Genomic DNA, 21,017 nt, shown 5'->3' on the forward strand with positions numbered 1-21,017 from the left:
CACCCTTTCTTAGTGTGCTGTAGACTGTTACAGCCTGCAGCTGAAGTATAAAAAATTCTTTGCCAGATTTAAAATACTATGCCCTTCTGGTGGAAGAAACAACAAAGCAAATAGCAAACTAATTTGAAGATTTGAAACTCTACCCTTAAATATTTCATGATCACCCTCTCTAAAATACAAAATTTTGCTGACTGACTTTAGAATGCCTTCAGCAGAATGTAGGGATTGAAGGAGAAATTAAGGAAAGCATTATAGGAAAGGTTATAAACTTCTACTCACAAACTGAATTGTGATTTCAATGTAGTATTCTTCTTCCACTACTGCCTATAGGAGCAGGAGTCCAGAATAGATAGACCTTTGTGGTCACATCTTACAGACTGATAGAAGTGACCATATTCTAAAGTTTAACCAGTGGTTACTGCTGTTGGTTTGCTTCCCTATTCTGTATGCTGGTCCTACTGGAAAAATAGATAAGAACCATGACCCTGACAGAGGTAGGAAAGACCAGTGAAAGTGGGAATACTTTGTCGTTAGAAACTGCAGCAATGTAAAAAGACAAGGATCCTCCCAGCAGGTACAAAGAGGAATCGCTTTATTGCAAAACTCAGGCCTTTTTAACCAATTAGCCCTTTATCAGTTACATTCTTGTAAAGCACAACAAACATAATTCAACCAACCACCATAAACCAAGATGTGAACACGGGATGGCCATATAACTTTTTTTCCATGGTTATGTAACTTGTTTTCTACCTCTAATTCAGCTGAGTCATTCCCAGAATCCTTTTCTACTTAGCCGAAGTAACAGGAGTGAGCCATGATTGTACAAGGGTAACAAGGCCCTCATTTTGTATGGTTTTGCTTAACCACAACAGGAAACCTCAGCTCTTCAGGTAATTTTTAATGGACATCTTTAATAGTGTGTAGACACCCTACAGTAGGATTGTACACAGTATATGATCATGTGGTTATTGACTTTGTACTGGATAAGATGTAGAGTGGATAGCTGAGAGTAACATGCTATTGGACTAAACATTAATGTGCTCACCAGCTCCGTGCAAGTATGAGGTGAGTCCATGTTGGCCAGGCAGTTGTTAGTCTGGCAGGGAGGTGCAGCTCACCGTTGTCTCAGACAGGGACAATTCTTGATCTTACTAGGTGTCCCACTTCTGACCCTCTTCTTTTCTCTGAAGGTTTTATAACTTTCCTTGTTATTTTTGAGTCCTTGAGTGACTATTTCTGATTATACAATTCCTTGATTTTCTCCCCCATTTGCTTATTTTGCTGACCTTATTTTATCCTCCATTTACAAGAATTTTTTTTTACTGAAGTCAAGTCAAGGTCTCTTGGATTTGCTAAGGTCCTTCCAAGGTCTTGACAAGGTCAAGACAAGTCTCAGGCCACAGTTAAATGAATCTCAAAAGTCTGGGCTATGAGCTACAGTTCTCCTCTTTGACGATTTAATTTCTTTAGATCATTAACGCCATTGACTCCATTAGGGTCAGGCATCAAGCTGAGTCTTTGCTTACATCTTTGTCTAGTGGGCTGCAGCAGGATTTGGAGTCTTAATGGCAACACTCAAATCTAAACACAGTACTATCATGTATGCAAACACCAGCCTTGTTTATATTCCAACTGGTCATCAATTGGTATTTCAGTGTCAACCCACCACTGTTGAGGTTGTCATTGCTACATGAAAAAACTATCCAGGTGGAGCAGGAAGAAAGCACTGAATCATTACAATGATGGAGAATTTTTCATCCCATTCTCCTTGTGTTTTATTAACTCTTATATCTGATTAACCCTCTGTAGTTGCTGTGAGCTTATGGAGTGTCCAGATGTGTAAAATAATTTTTTAATTACTAAAATTATTTCTTAAATATACTTCTCATAGTAGGAGACCTCTTTAATATAAGGTTTTTACACCAGAAGGATGCACTACTGAACTCTGGACAAGTTTTCATCTCTGTAGAACTGTTTTTAACAGCAAATGCCTTTATGAAAGATCTACTATCACCTTAAAATATTTATTCCTCTTCTTGCCTGTAGGTAATGAATTAATGAGGTCTATTTGGAATCTTGTCCTAGATATATATTTTTCTATTGGCTATTCTGGTTTTATCATCAGTATGTGAAGAGGTTAGTGCATGTAGCAAACTTTTCTCTACCAAAGTTTGAGTGAGTGTCTTCTTCTATGACTTGTCACCATTCTATAAGAAGCCTAGCATTCCTAGTGTGGCAAAATCAGTGCTCTTTACATTATAATTTTGATATCAGGATGAAATTCAAGCTTCTACTAAAATTACAATTTTGTCAGGGCTGTGCCTGTATATTGTCCAAGTGTAATTAATGACTGATACCTTGGGCAGGTTAGGAACTTCCCAGCTGGTCTCTGCAGAGATGAGGAGGGCTGTTTGGTGACAGTGAACTCACTTGAGATAAGGTGATTTAACTTTTATCTTCAAATCCAGAACACTTGCAAGACATTTGAAGGCTGTGTTTTCTTCCTGAACACTGCCATCTGCCCAAAATTATGTGAGACTGGTAAGCTGAGTAGCTCTCTAGCATCATTGCAGTGAGCTGCCTGGATCAGGCACTGCCTCATGCCCATCTGCCACCTCCTGCTGTGCAGTCTATTCAGCCAGCTCTTGCTTGAGGGTACTGGTGGGCACCTGTCCTGGTTTAAAAGACAGGTGTCTTCCAAGAAAGGCAGGAACCTTCCTGGAATGGAAAAGATTACCCCTCCCTCCAAATTATTATAACTTTGAAATTATGGGGCTTTCAGGCAAAGATATTTGCCTGAAAGGAATAACAAAATTAATCCTTCCAAAAGGAGTAACAGTTGTTTACTAGAAAATATATTTGTGTGTGTATATATATATATATATATATATATACACACACACACATATATATAGAAACAGAGCAAACCGCAAACAACAACAAAACAGAGAAACAGTAACAGGATTCCTCCAACCCGTTAAGTGAATTTTTTCCCTTTTGGTGTAGTTACAACTGGCAGGCAGGGTGCGCTGCTGGCTCCTGGCGAGGCAGAGAGGCTGCAGTGACTCCCCCACAGCTTCAGGGGCTGCTGTTGGCTCCCAGTGAGGCAGAGAAGCTGCGATAATTCCCCCATGGCCTCAGGGGCGCTCAGACGTGGGCTCGGGAGCCTCCTGAGGTGGTGGTGGGAGCTCGGGTGCGGATAAAGATAGAAGAGGCTCCCTGTGCAAAACTCACAGGGAGCAGCTGGTCTCGGTACCACTCCAGGCGGCAAGCTGAACTGTAGCAATGACCCAGGAACAGTGGGCTGGAACAGTGGAAATGGTCTGGAACAGGGAGATGAGCAGACCCAGGGTAGTGAGCTAAACTGTAGCAATGTCCCCAGAGCAGCCAAACTCCCTCTGTAACACACATGACCATTCTCCACCACCACCGAGCCGAAACGGGGAGAGGCCAGCCCCCATCACCCAGCTAAGTCTCGATTAGCCCCAAAACCTCTCCTGGCATTATACTGCAATTCCCGAGAAAAAATCCCCCCAGCCAGAGAGCTCACTCCCCAGACAAAATTTCCAAACTCTTGTTCCCCTGGCCGACCCATTACAGTGGTATGTGAGAGTGCTTGGCCATTTCTTTTACTTCTTAATTACCTCCTATACATCTCCTGGACAACCCCTCCCCTTACAGCCTCTTCCTTTCAGGTAAGAAATGGGAGAAAACTCCCCGAAAAACCCAAACCCAGAACACCACTCCAAGCAATTAATCCTCTTTTGATTAAAAACATTTTTCAAACTGTATTTTGCCCATCTCTTCCACTACTAGTGAAGTCTGTGTCTCAGAGCAGCCCACATAGCATGTCCACCACAATACCATTCCAAAGCCTGACCTCTAGCTCCTGCCTTGTAGATGGTGGCCTTTCTCTGGTGCTGTGATAGTTTCACGTGGGTGGCCCACCTGTGTATATGCACCTGCATGAAACTGATCTAAAGCTCACTGACACTGTTGGAGCTGCCTGAGGCAGCACAGCGTCCAGCTGCAGACGTCCTTGGCTTCTGCTGCTGCAGGCAAGGATCAGCTGCAGCCTGCAGGGAAAGCTGTCAGCTGCAGCAAGGAGGGAAAGCTGACTCCTTCGCAAGGAGCGAGCCCCAAACAAAGGTGGTGTAAAAGCGTTGGCAGAGCCAAAGGATGAGAAAGAGGTCTCTACGCAGGTTCCAGCTGCTCTCTAGCCAGTGGAAAATTCAGGGACAAAGACCGGAAAAAGGGGGAAAGCACAGCATTTCATACGGGGGTGCAACAAAGGGAAACAACCAATGGGGATCGAGTGAGGAGTAGGACATGACAGGGGAATAACCAACGGGGATAACTTAGGGGAGGGAATTACATGAGTAGACCAATGGGGCATCGAAGAAGGGTGAACTTTCCAGAACTAATACATAAGCAACTAGTGGAAATGCATAAACATGAACTTATACATGAAACTGGGTGGAGAATTCCTGAACCAATAAACTTAAAACATGTAAGCTAAGAACCACTAGGAACATGGGAACTCGCTGTAACCAGTGGGTGAGAATCAGACCTCTGTGTTCTGGAGGCCTGTTCAGAAGTTCTCTGAATGCTCTGTTGCAGTGGCCATTGTTGCCTGCCCTGCAACAGGTCGTTCTTTCCTTTTCCTTTAGTTTCACGCTTCCATGCTGTCCTGGAAATATGTGCTCGCAGTGTAATTTTTTTTTTTAATCTGGTCCAGGTCAGACATCTGCATGTCGGATGGTCTAAGAATCACTTTGAGTGTTGAATTTTGCTTGGAGAATATCTACCTGAGATACAGAGAATATGTACCTGAGATACCAAATGCAGCCTTTTGCAGCAGACATACACTGTTGAGCCTATGATTGCTGATTCTGTTCCTTAAACACTGTATGCTGGTCCTACTGGTCTTAAATTTTGACTCCTTGAAGTAGCAATCATTCAATATTCTCTGTTCTGGAGATCTCAGAGCTGAACAAGCTGACTTGGAAATCAGGGAGAGCTTCAGGAGACGAGTGCAAAGTTCTGGCTGACAGGGTATTAGTAATAAGAAATGTTCATACTGCTATCAATCTGTGGCAAATGATGTCTGCCTTCTACTTTTTGCATAATGGACACCACCTCTGAAATTCAGAAGTCCATGAATGTTCTCCTGGTTCTGCAAGTTTGGTGAAACTAAGGCAAAGATTGTGACACTTGTCAGATAAATAACTTTGTCAGCTCACTTTACCATGTACTTCTTTTTCCTGAGGAGTTGCTGGGTGGCAAGAGAGGGAACTATGATTTTTCAGCTGTACAGACCTGGTTAAAAGACTTGCAGTAGAATTAATGAAGAAAATGCAGTAAATCCACAACACAAGCCCTGAAGATTATTAACTACTGTTTAAACTATAAAAAAAATTACTTCACCATTGTTCACATAGCTTTGTGACATACAGGTGAGCAGATACAATTTTTACATTTAATGAAGCATATTCATTGACCTGTATGTGTTAAGGGTTATTAGTGTACTATTGCAAAAAAAAAAAAAAAAAAAAAAAGAAAAAAATATTCTGATGTTGTGAACTAAAAATCTGTCAAATTTCTTGCATCATGTTCCTTGCAAGGAGGGACTACTCCTCTTGTACCTGCAGCCCAACACCTCAGCCTTTCTTTGCTCCTTACTCTTTACTCATGCATCAGAAAGAAGGAGGATCTGTGACCAGCTGCAGCTGTTGCCTGGAGTTGTACAGGAGGAGTGACTGTCCCAGGGCCTCCTTGCTTAGCAGGGCCCAGAACATAAAATGATGGTGCTGGCAGGCACTTGTCACTGGAAGCTGCATCCCACATATTCTCTCTCCACACATGACCTGATGCACTAGGGAGTCCATGAAACCCAACAGGAGGATGTTGGGAAGAAACTTGAAAGAAATTAATTTACTGCTTGTTTCAAAGTATTCTGAACTATTGGTCTAGAAAGAAATTTTGTTAGGAGTCTTGACTTGGTAAACACTGAAAATTGTATTCTATTTTATTTATGACTAGTTGAAGGATATATATTGTTCTTTCTGGGAGATTTTGCTTTCTGTTTGGAGCAGAGTTTCACAGAGTAATTACTTAATATGAAAATCATCAAAAAGACCAGGATGTCTCTTAAATAAAGATATTTTTCTTGAATCACTGCAAAGTTTTGGCAGGCTACATTTAAAGTGCAGATACAGAAATATCAGACTAGATTCCCCTAACTTTCAGGATTTTACTCTTGTAGAAAACTGGAGGAACATTCAACAGGCTCAAAACAACCAGGTGGGAAGTGACTGGGGAACATGGAGAGGGTCTCCATAGGTGGGGTGGTACACAGCACCCCTATCCCCTTGAGCCTGCCTGCATGAACGTTTGAAATGTCGGCTGGTGGTCTGCACTGTAATGGGAGCAATCAACCTCATGGGACTTCTGGGAACATTCTGGCTTTGTGTAAAGCACAGATGCGATACTTAAGAGCTGAAATTAGCATAAGCTCACCTGGAGGAGGGCCTCAGTGGACCAGAACAGATAAAAAGATAGTGAGACATGTTGAGTGGCACGCTCCACTACCCTGGATTTAAAAGCTGCTGAGACCATGCTAGATCCTAGGGTGGTAACCATCTACCTTTCTTTCTCCATTTTATTTATTTCTCTTTCTTTTCCTTCTCCTAGCTTCTTCTTCTCAAAATATATTTTAAGCCAGACCAAAAAATCCAGTCAATGCTTTGTTAAGTGCCTTGTTCTATCTGAAGGTTTTAGAGTTTGCAAGTAAAATCATTTGTTATTGAACCTCCTGAGAATTTTGTTGTTTTTTCCATGCACCACCTGTAACTATTTTCTTGGTCCAAGGTGCCTGTTTTAACAAAGGTGTACAAAGGCTGCATGAATCTAAAGGAAACTAATTTCTTCCTGCATTACTTTTCGTAGTCTGCTGGCTCTGTGTGAGCACTTGGTATTGGTATTGGTTATCAGATAGAAAGTATTGAAAGAGATTGCTCAAGAGTTTGTCTTCTAATCAGAAATAATATGTGCAAAGTATTTATATCAGCATAACAACACAAAAATATATTTAGCTTATCACTAAAGCTAATTGCCTCATGTATCACCTCCCTGAAATGTGTATTTAGTTACTATGTGTTCTACTTAAGTCATGAATTTGTGAATACTTGCCGTAAATATATAATTAAATGAAAATAACTGTTTAACAATAATGGAAAAATTTCTCTGCTGCTTTAAGTTCTGTTTTAAACCTGTGTCCAGAGTCAGGGGTCAGGAAGAATTTTTCGCTTGGGTGGGATTAGTGACTACTATGTGTGTTTTCTTGCTTGACTCTTGATTTTTTTGCTATCCCTTGAAAAGGGGACTGGGACCTGCTTTCTTGAAAGTTCTGAGAATTTTCATGTATCAAGGCTCCTACCAATGCAGGAACCTAAAGTACCACTGCTGCCTTGGGTGTACTGCCCTTGGTCTCTGTCACTGTTCTCTGGACCATTGTACATTCAAGGCCTGCAGCTCAGTTTGGCATGTGAGATTGTCTAGTGACCTGAGGAATGCAGAGTTATAGAGGCAGAAATGTCTTGAGCTAAATAGCTTTATTTTTGCTGCCTATGATTGTGAATTTGTGGATCCCATGATCCTTACCAGTTGTCATATTACTGTGCTACTATGTGGTTGGGGTACTCAGAACACTAAAATTGATCTTGTGTAGTGGTTTAGGAATGATATCCCCTAATTTAGTGCACTTACCAAAATTCCACTGGCACTTGCTTCCCTCTTGCTTCCAGTTGGAAGCACAAAAGACAAAGATTAAAGGTTGAGATAAGGACAAGTTAGTGGAAGCAGCAATAAGATAAGAAAACAAACGGTAGCAGCAACAATTACAAAAACGTACAAAGAGAGAGGGTGATTTACATGAAAAATGCTCACCAAGACTGAGTCAATGAAAACCAGTGGTGGACAGACCCTCCACCTGCCATGCTTTCCCCTGACCTCAAACCGTGCCCACCTTCTTCTTGGGAGGAAGAGTCCCTTAGTTCTACCTGCTGATGATGACGTGAGGTGGTATAGAATAAAAACCTAGACACATCCACATGGCTCCAGACTCTGCTGCTTCACGGCTAATGGGAAAAAATTAATTCTGTCCTTGCCAAAACCAAGACATCTTGTGAGAAGAAAAATGGTAAAGCTAAATAATTTTAGTAAAGAACAAATTGTGTTGGAGTTGCATGAAGTAGCCAGACTGTCCTATTATGTCCATAAAGAGAATGAAACCAAATGGATTTTTAAAAATCACCTACTTCCTTGCTCCCCTTCCCCCAACTCTAGCAATACCACTTTGTGTTAGTGTGTGTAGGTACAATGAATAAAGAGTTCTCCTGACACATTTCTCTCTCTGCAGTCCAAGATGTTTCTCTGCCCATCCATTCTTCTGTATATTCCCTTGTCTCTCCTGAAATCATTCAGGTTATCAGGATGAGGTTGTCTGATAGCTTGTTTGCACATAGCATACTGTAGTGGCAGTCTCATGGATAGTTGTTCTGTTTTACCACAACTTAGTATCTGCGCTTTACTGTGAACAACTGGGGACCTCTTCTGTTTTTTCTGCCATTGGTATAAGAGAAAAATTTGCATGGCTGAAAGTATTTGGTGATTTAGGTGGTTTTCAGGCAATGCCTCTTCTGCTCCTGGCCCTTCTGAGTAGGCTGAGAACATGATGTCCATCAAAGGTAGGTTTATGGGGACCAGCTGTCCCCTTGACATTGCCAGACTTTGGACAGGCAAGGTGCCATGGAAGAGTCCTTGCTGTATGGGTATGGACAACTCCAAACCCCTACCTGGTCACAGATACACCAGTTCTGAAGAGCCAGTGCCTACTATTTCCAACCTTCTAGTGAAGAAATTACTCTGATTTCTCCTGGTACTTAACAATGCAGGGCAGGATTCAGTTCCTGTACAGCCATAGACTGAATTTTTAGGCAAACAGATGAATTAGTCAGATAGGCCCTTCCTGCATGCAAAGAAAAACAGTGTAGTATGATCCCATCTCTGGAGGTACCTATGCTTCTTCCTTGATTACAGAGGGTGTCTACCTGATTAACTTAGGCTGAATTTTCAGATGGCTTTTCAGATGGCTGGTATTTAAATGAAATTAATTGCTTTCTAGGCTTCCAACTTTCTGCAAAGGTAGTTCAAAGTCCTGGGATGACAGCTTTCAGTTGCTTAGCCCAGAGTAGGTTAGAAAGAAGTAGATGGCAGCCAAATGGAATTATATTTCGTACAGGGTCTCTTATACTTGAAATAGTATACAACATATCTAAACTAGTTTTGTTGCATCAGATGTTTTAGGAAGATGTGGGGTTTTATAGATATATAAAAAATATCTATCTGGAAATTCTTGATACACTTGCTTTTCAAATAACTTTTAAAAATCAGATTAAAGGAATAAGATAAATGGAAATCTCATTACAGGCTTTGACAACAATGGAATTCTCTTTATGAAAAATATGCTTGTTGAATCTCTGACTTTTTGGTAACAGTAAGATATTAGCTTACACTGTATATAATTCAAGGGAAGCTTCAGTAGTTTGAGTATGCTAATGATTAAATCCTTCATTATGGGAACCTAGTTTTTAATGATTCAGTGGTTTGATCAGAGCAATAAAATTAGTTAATATTGAAATGGAAGTAAATCTGCTATGTACATGTTGATAGTAGGTCTGATACCTGTTGCTCATTTCCTGTAGCATGGCCTCCAAACTGCTACTAACTATACAGGGAACCCAGAGTGACTGCCCTTAAATTCAGCACTTACTATTACATAGTGTGGAAACCTTCTCTTCTCTTTCCTTTCAGAGTAGTATTTGCTGATTTAATTCTTCTGTGGACAAGGCAGCTTTGCACTGACCTTCTCTCAAGAGATGGGGTAGAACAATGACCAGTGCATTGCACATGCTATACAAAAGTGTTTGTGTGTGTGCTACTATGGTGTGTGGGGTTGTGCTATGTGTATATTTAAAATCATCTTTCTGAGGCTTAATTTCCATTTAATCAAGTAGATCTGTATCAACACAGAAAACAGATAGCTCTGCAAATAGGATATAGGCTACATTCATGTAGCATGAAGATCTGGTCAAAACCCTTAGGTCTAGGAACTGGGTAGCTGTAGCCGGCAGTCTAGTTTCTAATACCTTTTAAAAGTTGGAGTTGTGTCTTGTTTTACTTACTTGTGTTTGTATGATTGAAGAAGGAGCAGCTGGCTTAGGGAGGGAATGGCTTGGAGCACATGTAGGGAATTAGGTTGTTCATGTTACCTGGATACTTCTTAATTTTTCTAGATAACTTGAAGGGCATGGTTTTCATGGTAACTCAAACACGTTTATTCAAATTGTGTTTTGGAATGGATCAAGTGTAAAAATCTAGTCAAAAGTAACATCTGCAGTTCAGGTAAAAACAAGTATATGCTCAGTGTATATGAAAATAGAGAAAAGCAATGCTCTCAACTCCTTTGGGAGGAAGGATATGTAATTAATTTACCATGTGGAACAACGGTATGTTAAAAGCCAAATACTGACATGAGTAGGCCTGCATTCAGGACAGTGGCTAAGAAGCACCACAGTTCAGTTTTTCCTCCAGGCTGGAAGAAAAGGAGCAGTTTGTGACTCTAAGAGCTAAGGAAGCTTTTCTGAATCTGGTGAAGTTGCACTGATTTGTACTGTCAAAAGATCTGCTTTCTTACTCTGTCTATTGTAGTATGCACTCAAGATTTTCACATCATAGATAAATCATGTCAGTGAATTCCTTTAGTAAAATGAAATACATTTAAAACTAGATTTGTAGAATAGAGAGGACAGAAGAAGAGAACAATTCAGGGTTGAATGAGAGGACACATAGTAGTGGTATAATGTGTGAATTGGAAAGCAACTTATTTTTCAGAATTTGGCTGCTGTTGTGGTTTAGCTCCAGCATGCAGCTGCTCACTCACTCCTCCACCAGTGGGATGGGTGAGACAATTGGAAGAAGATGAGAAAACTCCTGGGTTGTGACAAAGTTTAATAGGTAAAGAAAAAGCCATGCACACAAGCAAAGCAAAACAAGGAATTCATTTACCACTTCTATTGGGGAGACAAGTGTTCAGCTTTTCCCAGGAAAGCAGGGCTCCATCACATATAATGGTTAGTTGGGAAGACAAATGTCATAATGCCAGATGTCCCCTGCTTCTTCCTTCTTCCCTGCCACTTTATATACTGAGCATGATGTCATATGATATGGACTATCATTTTGGTCAGTTGGGGTCAGCTGTCCTGGCTGTGTCTTTTGTCAACTTCCCACGCATCCCCAGTCCCTTTGCCAGCATGGCAACATCTGAAGCAGAAAAGTCTGTGTCAGCACTCCTTAGCAATGATTAAAACATCTGTATATTACCAGCATAAATTCGAAACACAGCCCCATACTAGCTACTGTGAAGAAAATTAACTCTACACCAGTCAAAATCAGCACAACTGGCTACCGTTCAAAACATCAAGGAGAATGATACCTACTGGGGAATCAAATGGGATTCGATGACTAACTGGTCACTGCTGTCCCCCTGTGTGGTGACTTTTCAGGAGGGCTAGCTGGAAGGAATGAAGGCAAAACATGAACAAAGTAAACATGGTGCAAGTACCATGAGGATCAGAAATCTCTCTGGCAAGATAGAAATGAAATCTTTCAGTATCGCTTTAATTGCAGTATATTCCCATGAATTTTGTTGGAAGCAGAAGCCTATCTTTACCATATGTATATGACAAAATCATGTAGTGTTAATTCTTTTGCAACCTGTTTTTAACACTGTTACCTCAAGTTTTTTTTGCTGAGTAATGGTATAAGTTTTATTGGTTCTGATTTTGGTTGACTTGCTTTGAACAGCTGCTTGCTGTAATACAGAGAATCACATTACACTGGAGAATCATACTTAAGTAGTGTGCTGAACAAGACCAAAGAAATAAAATGAAAACATAAAGACAAATGAAATCTGATCAAGCAGCACTGTTTAGACAAGACTGGAATTAGAGCACTTAAAATGTTTTGCTGTTGAAACTCTATTATTTTTTAAAACCCTCTCCCCCCCTACCCCCCATCCCAAACAAGGAGAAAATTTTCATTTAAAAAGTGAAACTACACTTGGAGGCAGGGCTGCTTTTGGCCTTCGTGGTACTATGGACTACAAGTTAGTGTATGAAGAAAATACATAGGGATAAATGTATTTATGGGGATCTTTAAAGCCTTCATGTTCTCTTTTCCTGCTAGAGCTTCTTTCCCATTGTTTACCTTTGCAAATATCCAGACCAGATGCTCCTTCACCACTTTGTTTTTCCTGACTGCAAGTGCACTGGAAAGCTATATGATTATAGTAGCTGCGAATATTGCATTTTTACTGGACACAGTACAGAAGATGGGCATTACTGCTGCTAGCAAATTGCATCTGGTTGGAAGAGGATCAGACTTACCATATTACTGTTGGCAAGCAATCTGAAGAAAGCTTAAGTTATTGCAAATGATCCCGATGCTCAGCTTAAGCCTCTTCACTAAACTACCTCTTCCAGCTCTCAGATGCCTCACTCTCTCTGGGTACCTAAGAAAGAGCTTCTCCAGAGAGTGATTCAGATTTTAGGAACTCAAACTCATCTTTGTGGCTCCCTGCTCACTGCAGTGGGAGCCTCAGTGTTCCTCATTTAGGTAACTCAGCCAAGTGCCTGAAATTAGATGATGTAGATTCCTCCTGTGCTTCTAAAGAGAATAATGAATTTTCTCTGAGTTGCAGATCTGCTTGAAATAGTTAAGGTGAAGTCCAAGCTCAAAATAATACTACAATGTTTTTTTTTCCTTTCCTGTGCCTGGTATTTACTGGATACACTTGGATTTTCACCCATGGTGTGAAATCACTTTAAATAGGACAAAATGTGTGTTTATTGGGAAATATAAATTGGCATAAACCAAGAAAATATTCCAGCAAACGGAAGACTATTCCTTTTTTCAGCTTGTGACAAGGGAGAAAATGGTAAAGCCCGAAGCAAGCAGAAAACATCAGAACAGCTGATGCTAAACAGCTTTTATTAAAAAGTCATATTGCCTTCTGGCTGCCTCCCCTGCCTCCCCTAAAAATAACTTATATGTAGTGAATAGTCCCGACAATGACAACCTCTGATAATATCTTCACAACATGCAGATGGAGTGTTTCTAGGAAACGGTAAAAACTTTCAGGGAAGAATAGCATCTTAGGTATTACAGGTTGCATAAACAACCTGTAATACCTAAGTTCATTGTTGATTGTGAGAAATATACCAAACACCTCAGGGGATTTCAGCTGAATTTCTTTTCTGAAATTTGAAATTTTCTTAAAAAGTTATCAATTTTTAGTGCATCATGCCCAGTCGCATAACTCTTCTTTGGGATATTAAATGTTTTCAGGTGACATTGATACTAGTGGTGAGACAGCCCTCTAAAACTTCTCTGAAAAATATGTGCTTGTAAAAATTATTAAATTGAAGTTTGTGGAAATTCAGTGGTGGAATCAATATTTTCAAAGGCAGGAGCTTCCTTGTGCTTCTGTGGTCTCTCTCATTGGAATCCACTGTCTCAGGGGTTCCTTATCACTAGAAATCCTGTGTGAAGGGGATGCCTCTGCCACCCATGTGATCACTCCTCACCTTTGGATTCATAGCCAGAAGGCTTCAGAATTGATATTGAGTATTAGGCTAAAGAGCAACCGGCTAGTGAGAAGGAGAAAGGTTCAAAACAAACAATAGCAGTAAGTGTTCATGCAATATTTAGTTAAGCTGTAGACCTCTCTGATGTAGGATGCTGAGGGTGCTAAAGTTTAAGCTGATTAAAGAGAAAACTTTGGACTGTTTATGAACACACAGAATACACAGATGGTCCATGAGGTACCCAAACCGGTGGTGATTGGATACCGAGTATCACCAAAGCCTGCCTTGTTCTTGATAATTTTTAACATCTTTATAATTTTTTAAGCATTTACTTCTGGGCACTGATGGAGATATGATACAGAGCTGGATATAGGGCACTGTTTTCAATGGACCTTTGGTCTTATCCAGGATGGCTGTATTTGTTTTTTCTTAGTATTCAAAGTTGAGTTGTCCATTGATTTAGGATACCAGACACATTTCTGAAAAGGTGAAAATTCAGACTTCCTAGTTCTGAAAACTTCAGTGGCTATAAAAGTCACTATAAAAGTCATATGGGTACCTGGGACTTAAATTTATCACTGTTCCTGTGAAATTTGCTTGTGTTAGGAACTAAGTAAAGAGGAGCACAGGTATGAAAAACCAGGAGGATAGAGTTTCAGCCCTGTTGAAGTGAGTGGGGAATTTTTTCCTTGACATTTATGGAGCTAGAATTTTATTTAATGCTCTCATTTTCCATTTCTCACACTCTGTGAGCCAGGAGATACAAGACTGAAAGAAAAAATTATGCCTTTAGTTAATACAAAGAAGTATTTATCCATGGAACTGCTTATTTTAGATTATATTTGGAAAGTGTAAACTGCAATTAAAAATCTTTTAGTCTTGGTGAGGCAGTTTTACATAAATAGTATGCCTTTTCATACTGAAGGGCAGAAAAGGACTGCTTAGAAATAGGAAGTGTTTCCTATTTGTTATAGGTGGCTGTTTTTTCACTACTTTCTCCAGCATGTATTTTGGAGATTTGGATAGGTATTTGGTTTAAGATGATCTTTGGTTAAAATAGACTTCCTGAAAACATGCAAACTCTTCTACACATAGGAAAGTAAAGGCAAAATATCAAAGTAACTGCTGTTTTATGGGCTGCCAAATCAAAAGTTATCGCATATACTGTGGTCTTTTTCAGCAATAATAATAATTTACACTGTGCTTTCTACCTCAAAGGATGTCCAGGTGGTTTACAAATGACACATCTATTGGTCTACATGGCAGTGAACTGCAGCCACAAGACTAGTCTGGTGATCTATATTGGTACTTCCTGGCAGGGGAAGGTAAAAAAATGTACTATACGCTGAATGAATCTGTAGGAATTGTTTGGCATAGCAGGATGTAAATGCAGACTTGAAATCTAGCCAAGACCTGAACAGCAAAATGCAAAGAATCAGATAGGATCAGGTATCAAGTTTCTGATACAACTTGGTAATTCTTTGAGCAGCTGGATTAAATTTTAACTAGAGTTGGGAAGAAACTGTTTTCTTATTGGAAAACTTGCAGGTCAAAACCTTTATCTTTTCACCCCAATGTGATTACCTCTGGAGTTTTGAATGGAGAGAGCATCCCTCTGCAACCAGCCAGTTAAGGGCCCTCTCCAGCAGTATGGAAAATCTGGCTTCTAAGCTTGTTTGATCACTTTACCCTCCTGAGTGATTGTCTTTATTCTTTGTGGTGTAAATATTCACTTTGACCTAAATGAGCTTATCAAACTACTCCAATTGTTGGAATTAGTATTAGTTGGGCCTTGAACAAGTATTGTAAGGTAGCTCCAGAGTGCTCAGCCACTGAATGGCCAGGTCATTTTTTCTCCGGCAATCTGTACAAAGTGGCTGAAACACCAGTGATGGAGCTCAGAAATGAGGAGCGCAGCAGTAGCTTGGTGGTCTGGATACTCTCCTGAGAAGAGAAATGCTAATATAATTCTCCTGCTTCCTGCGTGAGTACATGGTCCAAAGCCAAGGAGGAAGCAGGACTGTCTCCACCTGCCTATTTTTTGGAAGAACATTTCTCCTCCAGCTTAGAAACTTGACTGAAACTTCATCAAATCATTGCTGGTATCTTCCCACAATTTTTCTTTATGAATAAATGTTCTATGGTATAAGAAGAAAAATGGTGTCAGCAAATAATTAAATTTAAAAGAAACCCAAACCTGATAGTTCCAAAATATTGAAACTGTTAAGGTTCCTTCCCTTTCATTTAGGTAACGTTTAACTTTCTGCTTTCTAAATATAGTATGAATCATTCTCTATGCTTTTGCTGTCTTATATGATCTATAAGACCAGTGCCAGATAAAATAATTCCTTAGAAATATTTTATACTTGGATTATTTTCCTACGTTATTTTGGAGAGGCACCTACATGATGGATTTCAGTAAACTGCATGAACAATCTTCACTGCAGTAGCTATAGAGTGTCCATAAAGAGCAGCAACTCTTTTAAATTCTGGAACTATTGCCTACACTTTTGATGTCAAAAATAATTGCAGGTGCAGGTGTTGGAAATGTTATATGTAAGTAGTTGGTTTTGTTTCAAAACAATGACGTATTAAAAAAGCCCAACAAACCCTCGTTGCTAGAAGCTGTTTTCTTAATGAACTTGTCTTATATTATTGAACATCCAAATAAATAATAAAAGTTAACAAAAAAAAGCTCTGTTTGGCTTAGGCTCTCCACTGTGGTAGAACTAAGTGGAATTTAAATTAACAGCTGGACTTCAGTAGTGATTCTCTTCCATCCTTTGAAGAGAGGGGATTTTAAAAGTGCAGCATTTCCAGCTGACTTCAGCTTTTGTTGAGAAACCAAGGTAGGGTGGAGGTTTGTACTTTAAACATGACCACATTTGCTGATATTTTGTAAACCTTTAGGTGTGCATTGAGCAAGCTTTTAGTAAACTGTGTCCTGGCTATTATTTTGGTGGTAGTTTTCTTGAAACTTAGTGTTTCCAAGGGGTTTCTATCCAGACCAATGCAAAACTCGATGCATTTATGTGGAATTCATGTTTATTCTTGGGAACATAAAAAATTTGAACATTTCAATAGCACAGTTATAGTTTTAATATATATTACAAGAGAAGAGAGAATTGCACAGATTTATGTGTACTGGAATCATTAAGATGCTGACAGTGTTTTCTTAGATGCGTACTCATAAAACTTGAGCTTGCTGCTGGCCTTCTGTGAAAACTTTGCCAGCCTTGACTCTAAATTTTGTCTGTTCTTAGGATTTGTCTGCATTTTTCAGTGGATTGCTTGCACGTGCTCTGAGTCAACATTTCCAAACATTACTAGGTAAAAAAACTACAGAGATGAGTTTGCAAACCATGTGATAAACAAAAAGGAGGAGGAAGAGTTTGGAAGACGGTTTTGTGTGTGCTCATGCATGAACATTTTGCTCAACTTATCAACATTACTGCTAAATTACATGTTGTTTTCCCATATTCTTCTTTACTGATAATCTCTAGTTCTTTGCTCTCAGTTGGGTTTCTAGAGACTTGCTCTTTACATAAGTAGCAGATGACTGATGGTGTACTGTATTTGGGTTGATTCATTATATTTTGAATTATTAAAACAGGCTGCTTCTATTTGAAGAGCTGAAATCTGAGCACAATTTGCTGCAAGTCAAATTCCCATGAGTAAGAGGAGCCACAGAAACTGGTTACAGCATAGCAGGGAATCAGGGAGCGTCAGTGGGTAGATAACAGCAAAATCTAACCCTTTACCTTTTTTTTTGTATGCTACCTCCTACACAGAGATTTGACAGCTGCAGCTGGCTTATTGACTTGGTAGTCTCGCACTAATTGACTGCCGGTTTTGATAGGGGAGCCTCTAACCAGTTAAACTCTGAGCAGGCAGGTAGGTAACTTACCAATGAGAGTTGAGAAGAGGGGGGAGGAGAAAATTCTTGGGTGCATGCCGCTCAGATCTGGCTCCCTGTAAGAAGATGTGAGGTTTGGTGTGTGTGCTGTCACAGGCAGCTAAGGGTGAGCTCGAGTGCTCTGTTTCCACGAGGGAGAGAAGGGCAGCTGCTGAAAGTACAAGCTGGCAGGATCATGACAGACCCACGTAGCAGAAAGGAAGCATTAAAAAAATGCCGGAGTGCTACATTCAGTATTGATGGCTATAGCTTTACAATTGGTAAGCCTGATTTAATTTGTCTTCTTTCATTTATTTTCTTTCTTCCCTTTCTTTCCTGTCTTTCTTAGTAGTTCCAGTAAGTACAGGTAAAAGACAGCTGTTGTCAACTGCTGTTTGTCAATATATGCCTCTAAAATGTACAGATGCCCTGCAATTTTTGCCTGCATTGGTTTTGCAGTCCATCTTCTGTATTTTCTTCTGCCTAAGAAACTTGCCTTTGATACACAACCACTCTACATCCTTTTGCTGGGTTTTGGCACAAGTTCACCAAGATGTTTGCAGTACTTTTGTTTTGGAACCTTACCTCAGTAAAACCTGGGCTCCAGGATTGCAGGTTTCCAGCTTGCCAGCTGCATTTCCTTCCTGTGAGCCCAGAATGTCATCCTTGGGAGCCTTGGCTTTCTTTGCAATATTATATTGTTTACTTAGCCAGTGTTTTCAAATTCTATAATCTTTTGTAATTTCTTGCTTTGCACAAAGATATATATGTAACAGCTCTCAAACACAAGAAGTAAATTGCTGAGGCAGTGAGAAATGTGAGGAAAGGTTAGGAATTTTAGGATGGATTGCTGTAGTTGTTTGGAGAGTGCTGTTTCATGTTTATGTTTGCTGTCTTAGGGAAAAGTGAGGCTTCTGAAAGTGAAAGGGCTTTTTCCAATAGACTTGGTACACAAAATTTGAGGATTCTCTGAGTAGACTGGTTTGTTACAATTGCTTATCTTACTAGGGTATGTGTAAATATATGTACCCCTATACAAATCCATATAGAACTTAGAAGCAAAGCAAGCTTACATCCCATTTTAGATTCAATCCAAGTAAAAATATATGGATAACTTACTTGTAATAATCAATACAAAATCTTGTTGAATACCTTTAAGAAGACAGAGATTCCACTTCCTTGCCATTGTGAAATCAGGAAAGTTTTTCCTAGACGATACTAACATAATTGGGCCAGAATCTCATCTAATAATGAGGGATACAAGCTTTTATTGGTGTGGAAGGACATACCTGTTTAGTCCTCTGATTCATGGAGAATTTGCTTTGCAATCATTAACATTATGCAAACATTAAGCTTGCTGAAAAAAATTGGAGATGGAAATATATGTTTCATTAAAATATATTTACATAGTTAAGGTATCTTAACTATCTGTTAATGTTCATGTAGCACTTTAAAGGCAAAACTGCCGGGCAAGTGCTACTTTTGAAATTTCTTTCTCTAATGGGGAAGCCCTCCACAGGTTCTTGCAATATGCTCTCTTTTGCACCCCCTATCTTAATCTCTTCCTCTCTCGCCATAATTACTAGTAGTGGGTTTTTATCAGTTTGTGTCAGCCTGGTGGATGAACATTTTCTTTGGTGTTTTTTTAAAATTAATTTTTTTAAATTTTTTTAAAAAATTTTTATTTTTATTCAGGAACAAACCAACAGGATTTCTGAGTTTGTTGCTCTGCTGTTTTTATGCTGCTCATGCTCACAAGACAACTGGACCAATTTTAGGATCAAATGACTCAGGGTTTAGAACAGAAGGTTGTCTTGGGTAATCAAAAATGGTATTGTATTTCATATCTATCCATGCCCAAAAATTGTTACTATCTCTTTAAGGTTCAGTGGCACGTCTGGAACTGGAATCACAGGGCAGGCAGGTGTGGTACACTTAAAAAGATTGGAGCACACAGGCAGAGTCCGCTTTTTTCACCTTTGGGCTTGTTTTCTTGTCTCTTGCCTCACTTCTTGGCTTTTGCCTTAAAGCTGAGATAGCGTGGGCAGAGGCTTCCCTTTTGGATTCTCTTTTGTGTGGTGGCATGTCGCTTAAGGCAGAAGTTGTTTCAGGGGGAGGAAGAAGTAGTTCTGGGCTTGCAACAGTAGCCACCCAGAAAAACTGCATTTCTGCAATCAAACTGTTTCAGAGTGAACTTGGCAAACTTTATTGGCAGTGCAAACTTGAGCTGGTCCCTCACTGGGCCACTCCGTGTGGATTCCGGGAGACTGTTTCTCTCCACCCACAACACACCAGTGGCTCCGAGTTTTGCTTGTTAGTAAATTGTTATTTTTTCACTTATATCTAGTTGTATTTCGTTTCTCCTTATTGGTGGAAAGGGATTGGTTAAAACAAAGGAGGAGAACTCATTTTAGAGTGTCCTTTAATTTTAAATTGTCTTAAAGCAAGACTCAGGTTTTTTCTGCTTCTTAGGACAGTTGTTGCATTGCAGCTCCTGTGCTATCTTCTTTGATGTGCATCTGTATTTGATGCACATGGTGTATTGATCTATGATCTGGGTATTATATAACATTTATTTTTATATCTGGGCAAGTGTGCATTGTACTGAATCACATAACTGTAAAAACTTTGTAAACATGCTATGTAGTATTACCAGCACTGTATGGTGGACAGACCTAAATGATTCATGTATTTATTGATCGTTATACTGAAGAAGATAAATCTATCCAAGAAATCCTACAGCGACATTAGTGTGTCAGGTATGGGCTTAAATGTCTTTTTCCCCATCAGAAGAGAATTCTGTTTTTTGTATTCTGACAATTTTTAAAAAGTTCTTGGGAAATGTTGAGCTGCTGCATCTGCTACTGTAGTACTATCTGAGAGAGAAGGCTGATACCCTTGAGGAACAAAGAAATATTAGTTTGAGAGAAAATATCTTCTCTTTGGGTGCAAAATGAATCATACCAGTTATCATGCAACATTTTCAAATTGTTGTCCAACTCTGTTCTAGACAGAGTGGGAACAACAGACTGGGAGTTTGGTTAGATCCATGATGAAATATCTGTACTATTAGAAGGGAAGCATGGTAATAACTGTAACTTTCATCTTCACTACCATCACCTCCAACTGCATGGTTGAGAGCACCAAAGAAGGATGTTTGGTCATTCCACTGCTTCTTTTGGTGTACTTGGCATTGTGCACTTTGCAATTGGTCTCAATGATCTTAAAGGTCTTTTCCAACCTAAATGGCACTATGAAGAGAAAATATTTTGCATTGATTCACATTTATACTAACGGCTAAGAAATTATGATCTTCACAATGTTTTGAAAACTGATTACTGACAATGAGACTTAATGAAAATTTTAATGAAAATTAATGAAAGACCTGGGCCTGACATCGATCATGAAAGTATAAG

General features: G+C 39.6%; 1 protein-coding gene across 2 annotated transcripts in view; it reads left to right on the forward strand.

Moving 5' to 3' along the window:
- Positions 1 to 17,696: 17,696 nt before the first annotated feature.
- PDE1C (phosphodiesterase 1C) overlaps positions 17,697 to 21,017 on the forward strand; it is a 369,889-nt gene continuing 366,568 nt past the window's right edge. For both annotated transcript variants that reach the window (XM_048296129.1, XM_048296137.1), the window contains exon 1: positions 17,697 to 17,882. In XM_048296129.1, coding sequence (XP_048152086.1) covers positions 17,798 to 17,882 — 85 coding nt within the window. In that variant the 5' untranslated portion in view covers positions 17,697 to 17,797. The remainder of the gene's footprint in view (positions 17,883 to 21,017) is intronic.

The sequence above is a fragment of the Corvus hawaiiensis genome, chromosome 1 (genome assembly GCF_020740725.1).
Source record: "Corvus hawaiiensis isolate bCorHaw1 chromosome 1, bCorHaw1.pri.cur, whole genome shotgun sequence".
In the NCBI taxonomy this organism is placed as follows: domain Eukaryota; kingdom Metazoa; phylum Chordata; class Aves; order Passeriformes; family Corvidae; genus Corvus; species Corvus hawaiiensis.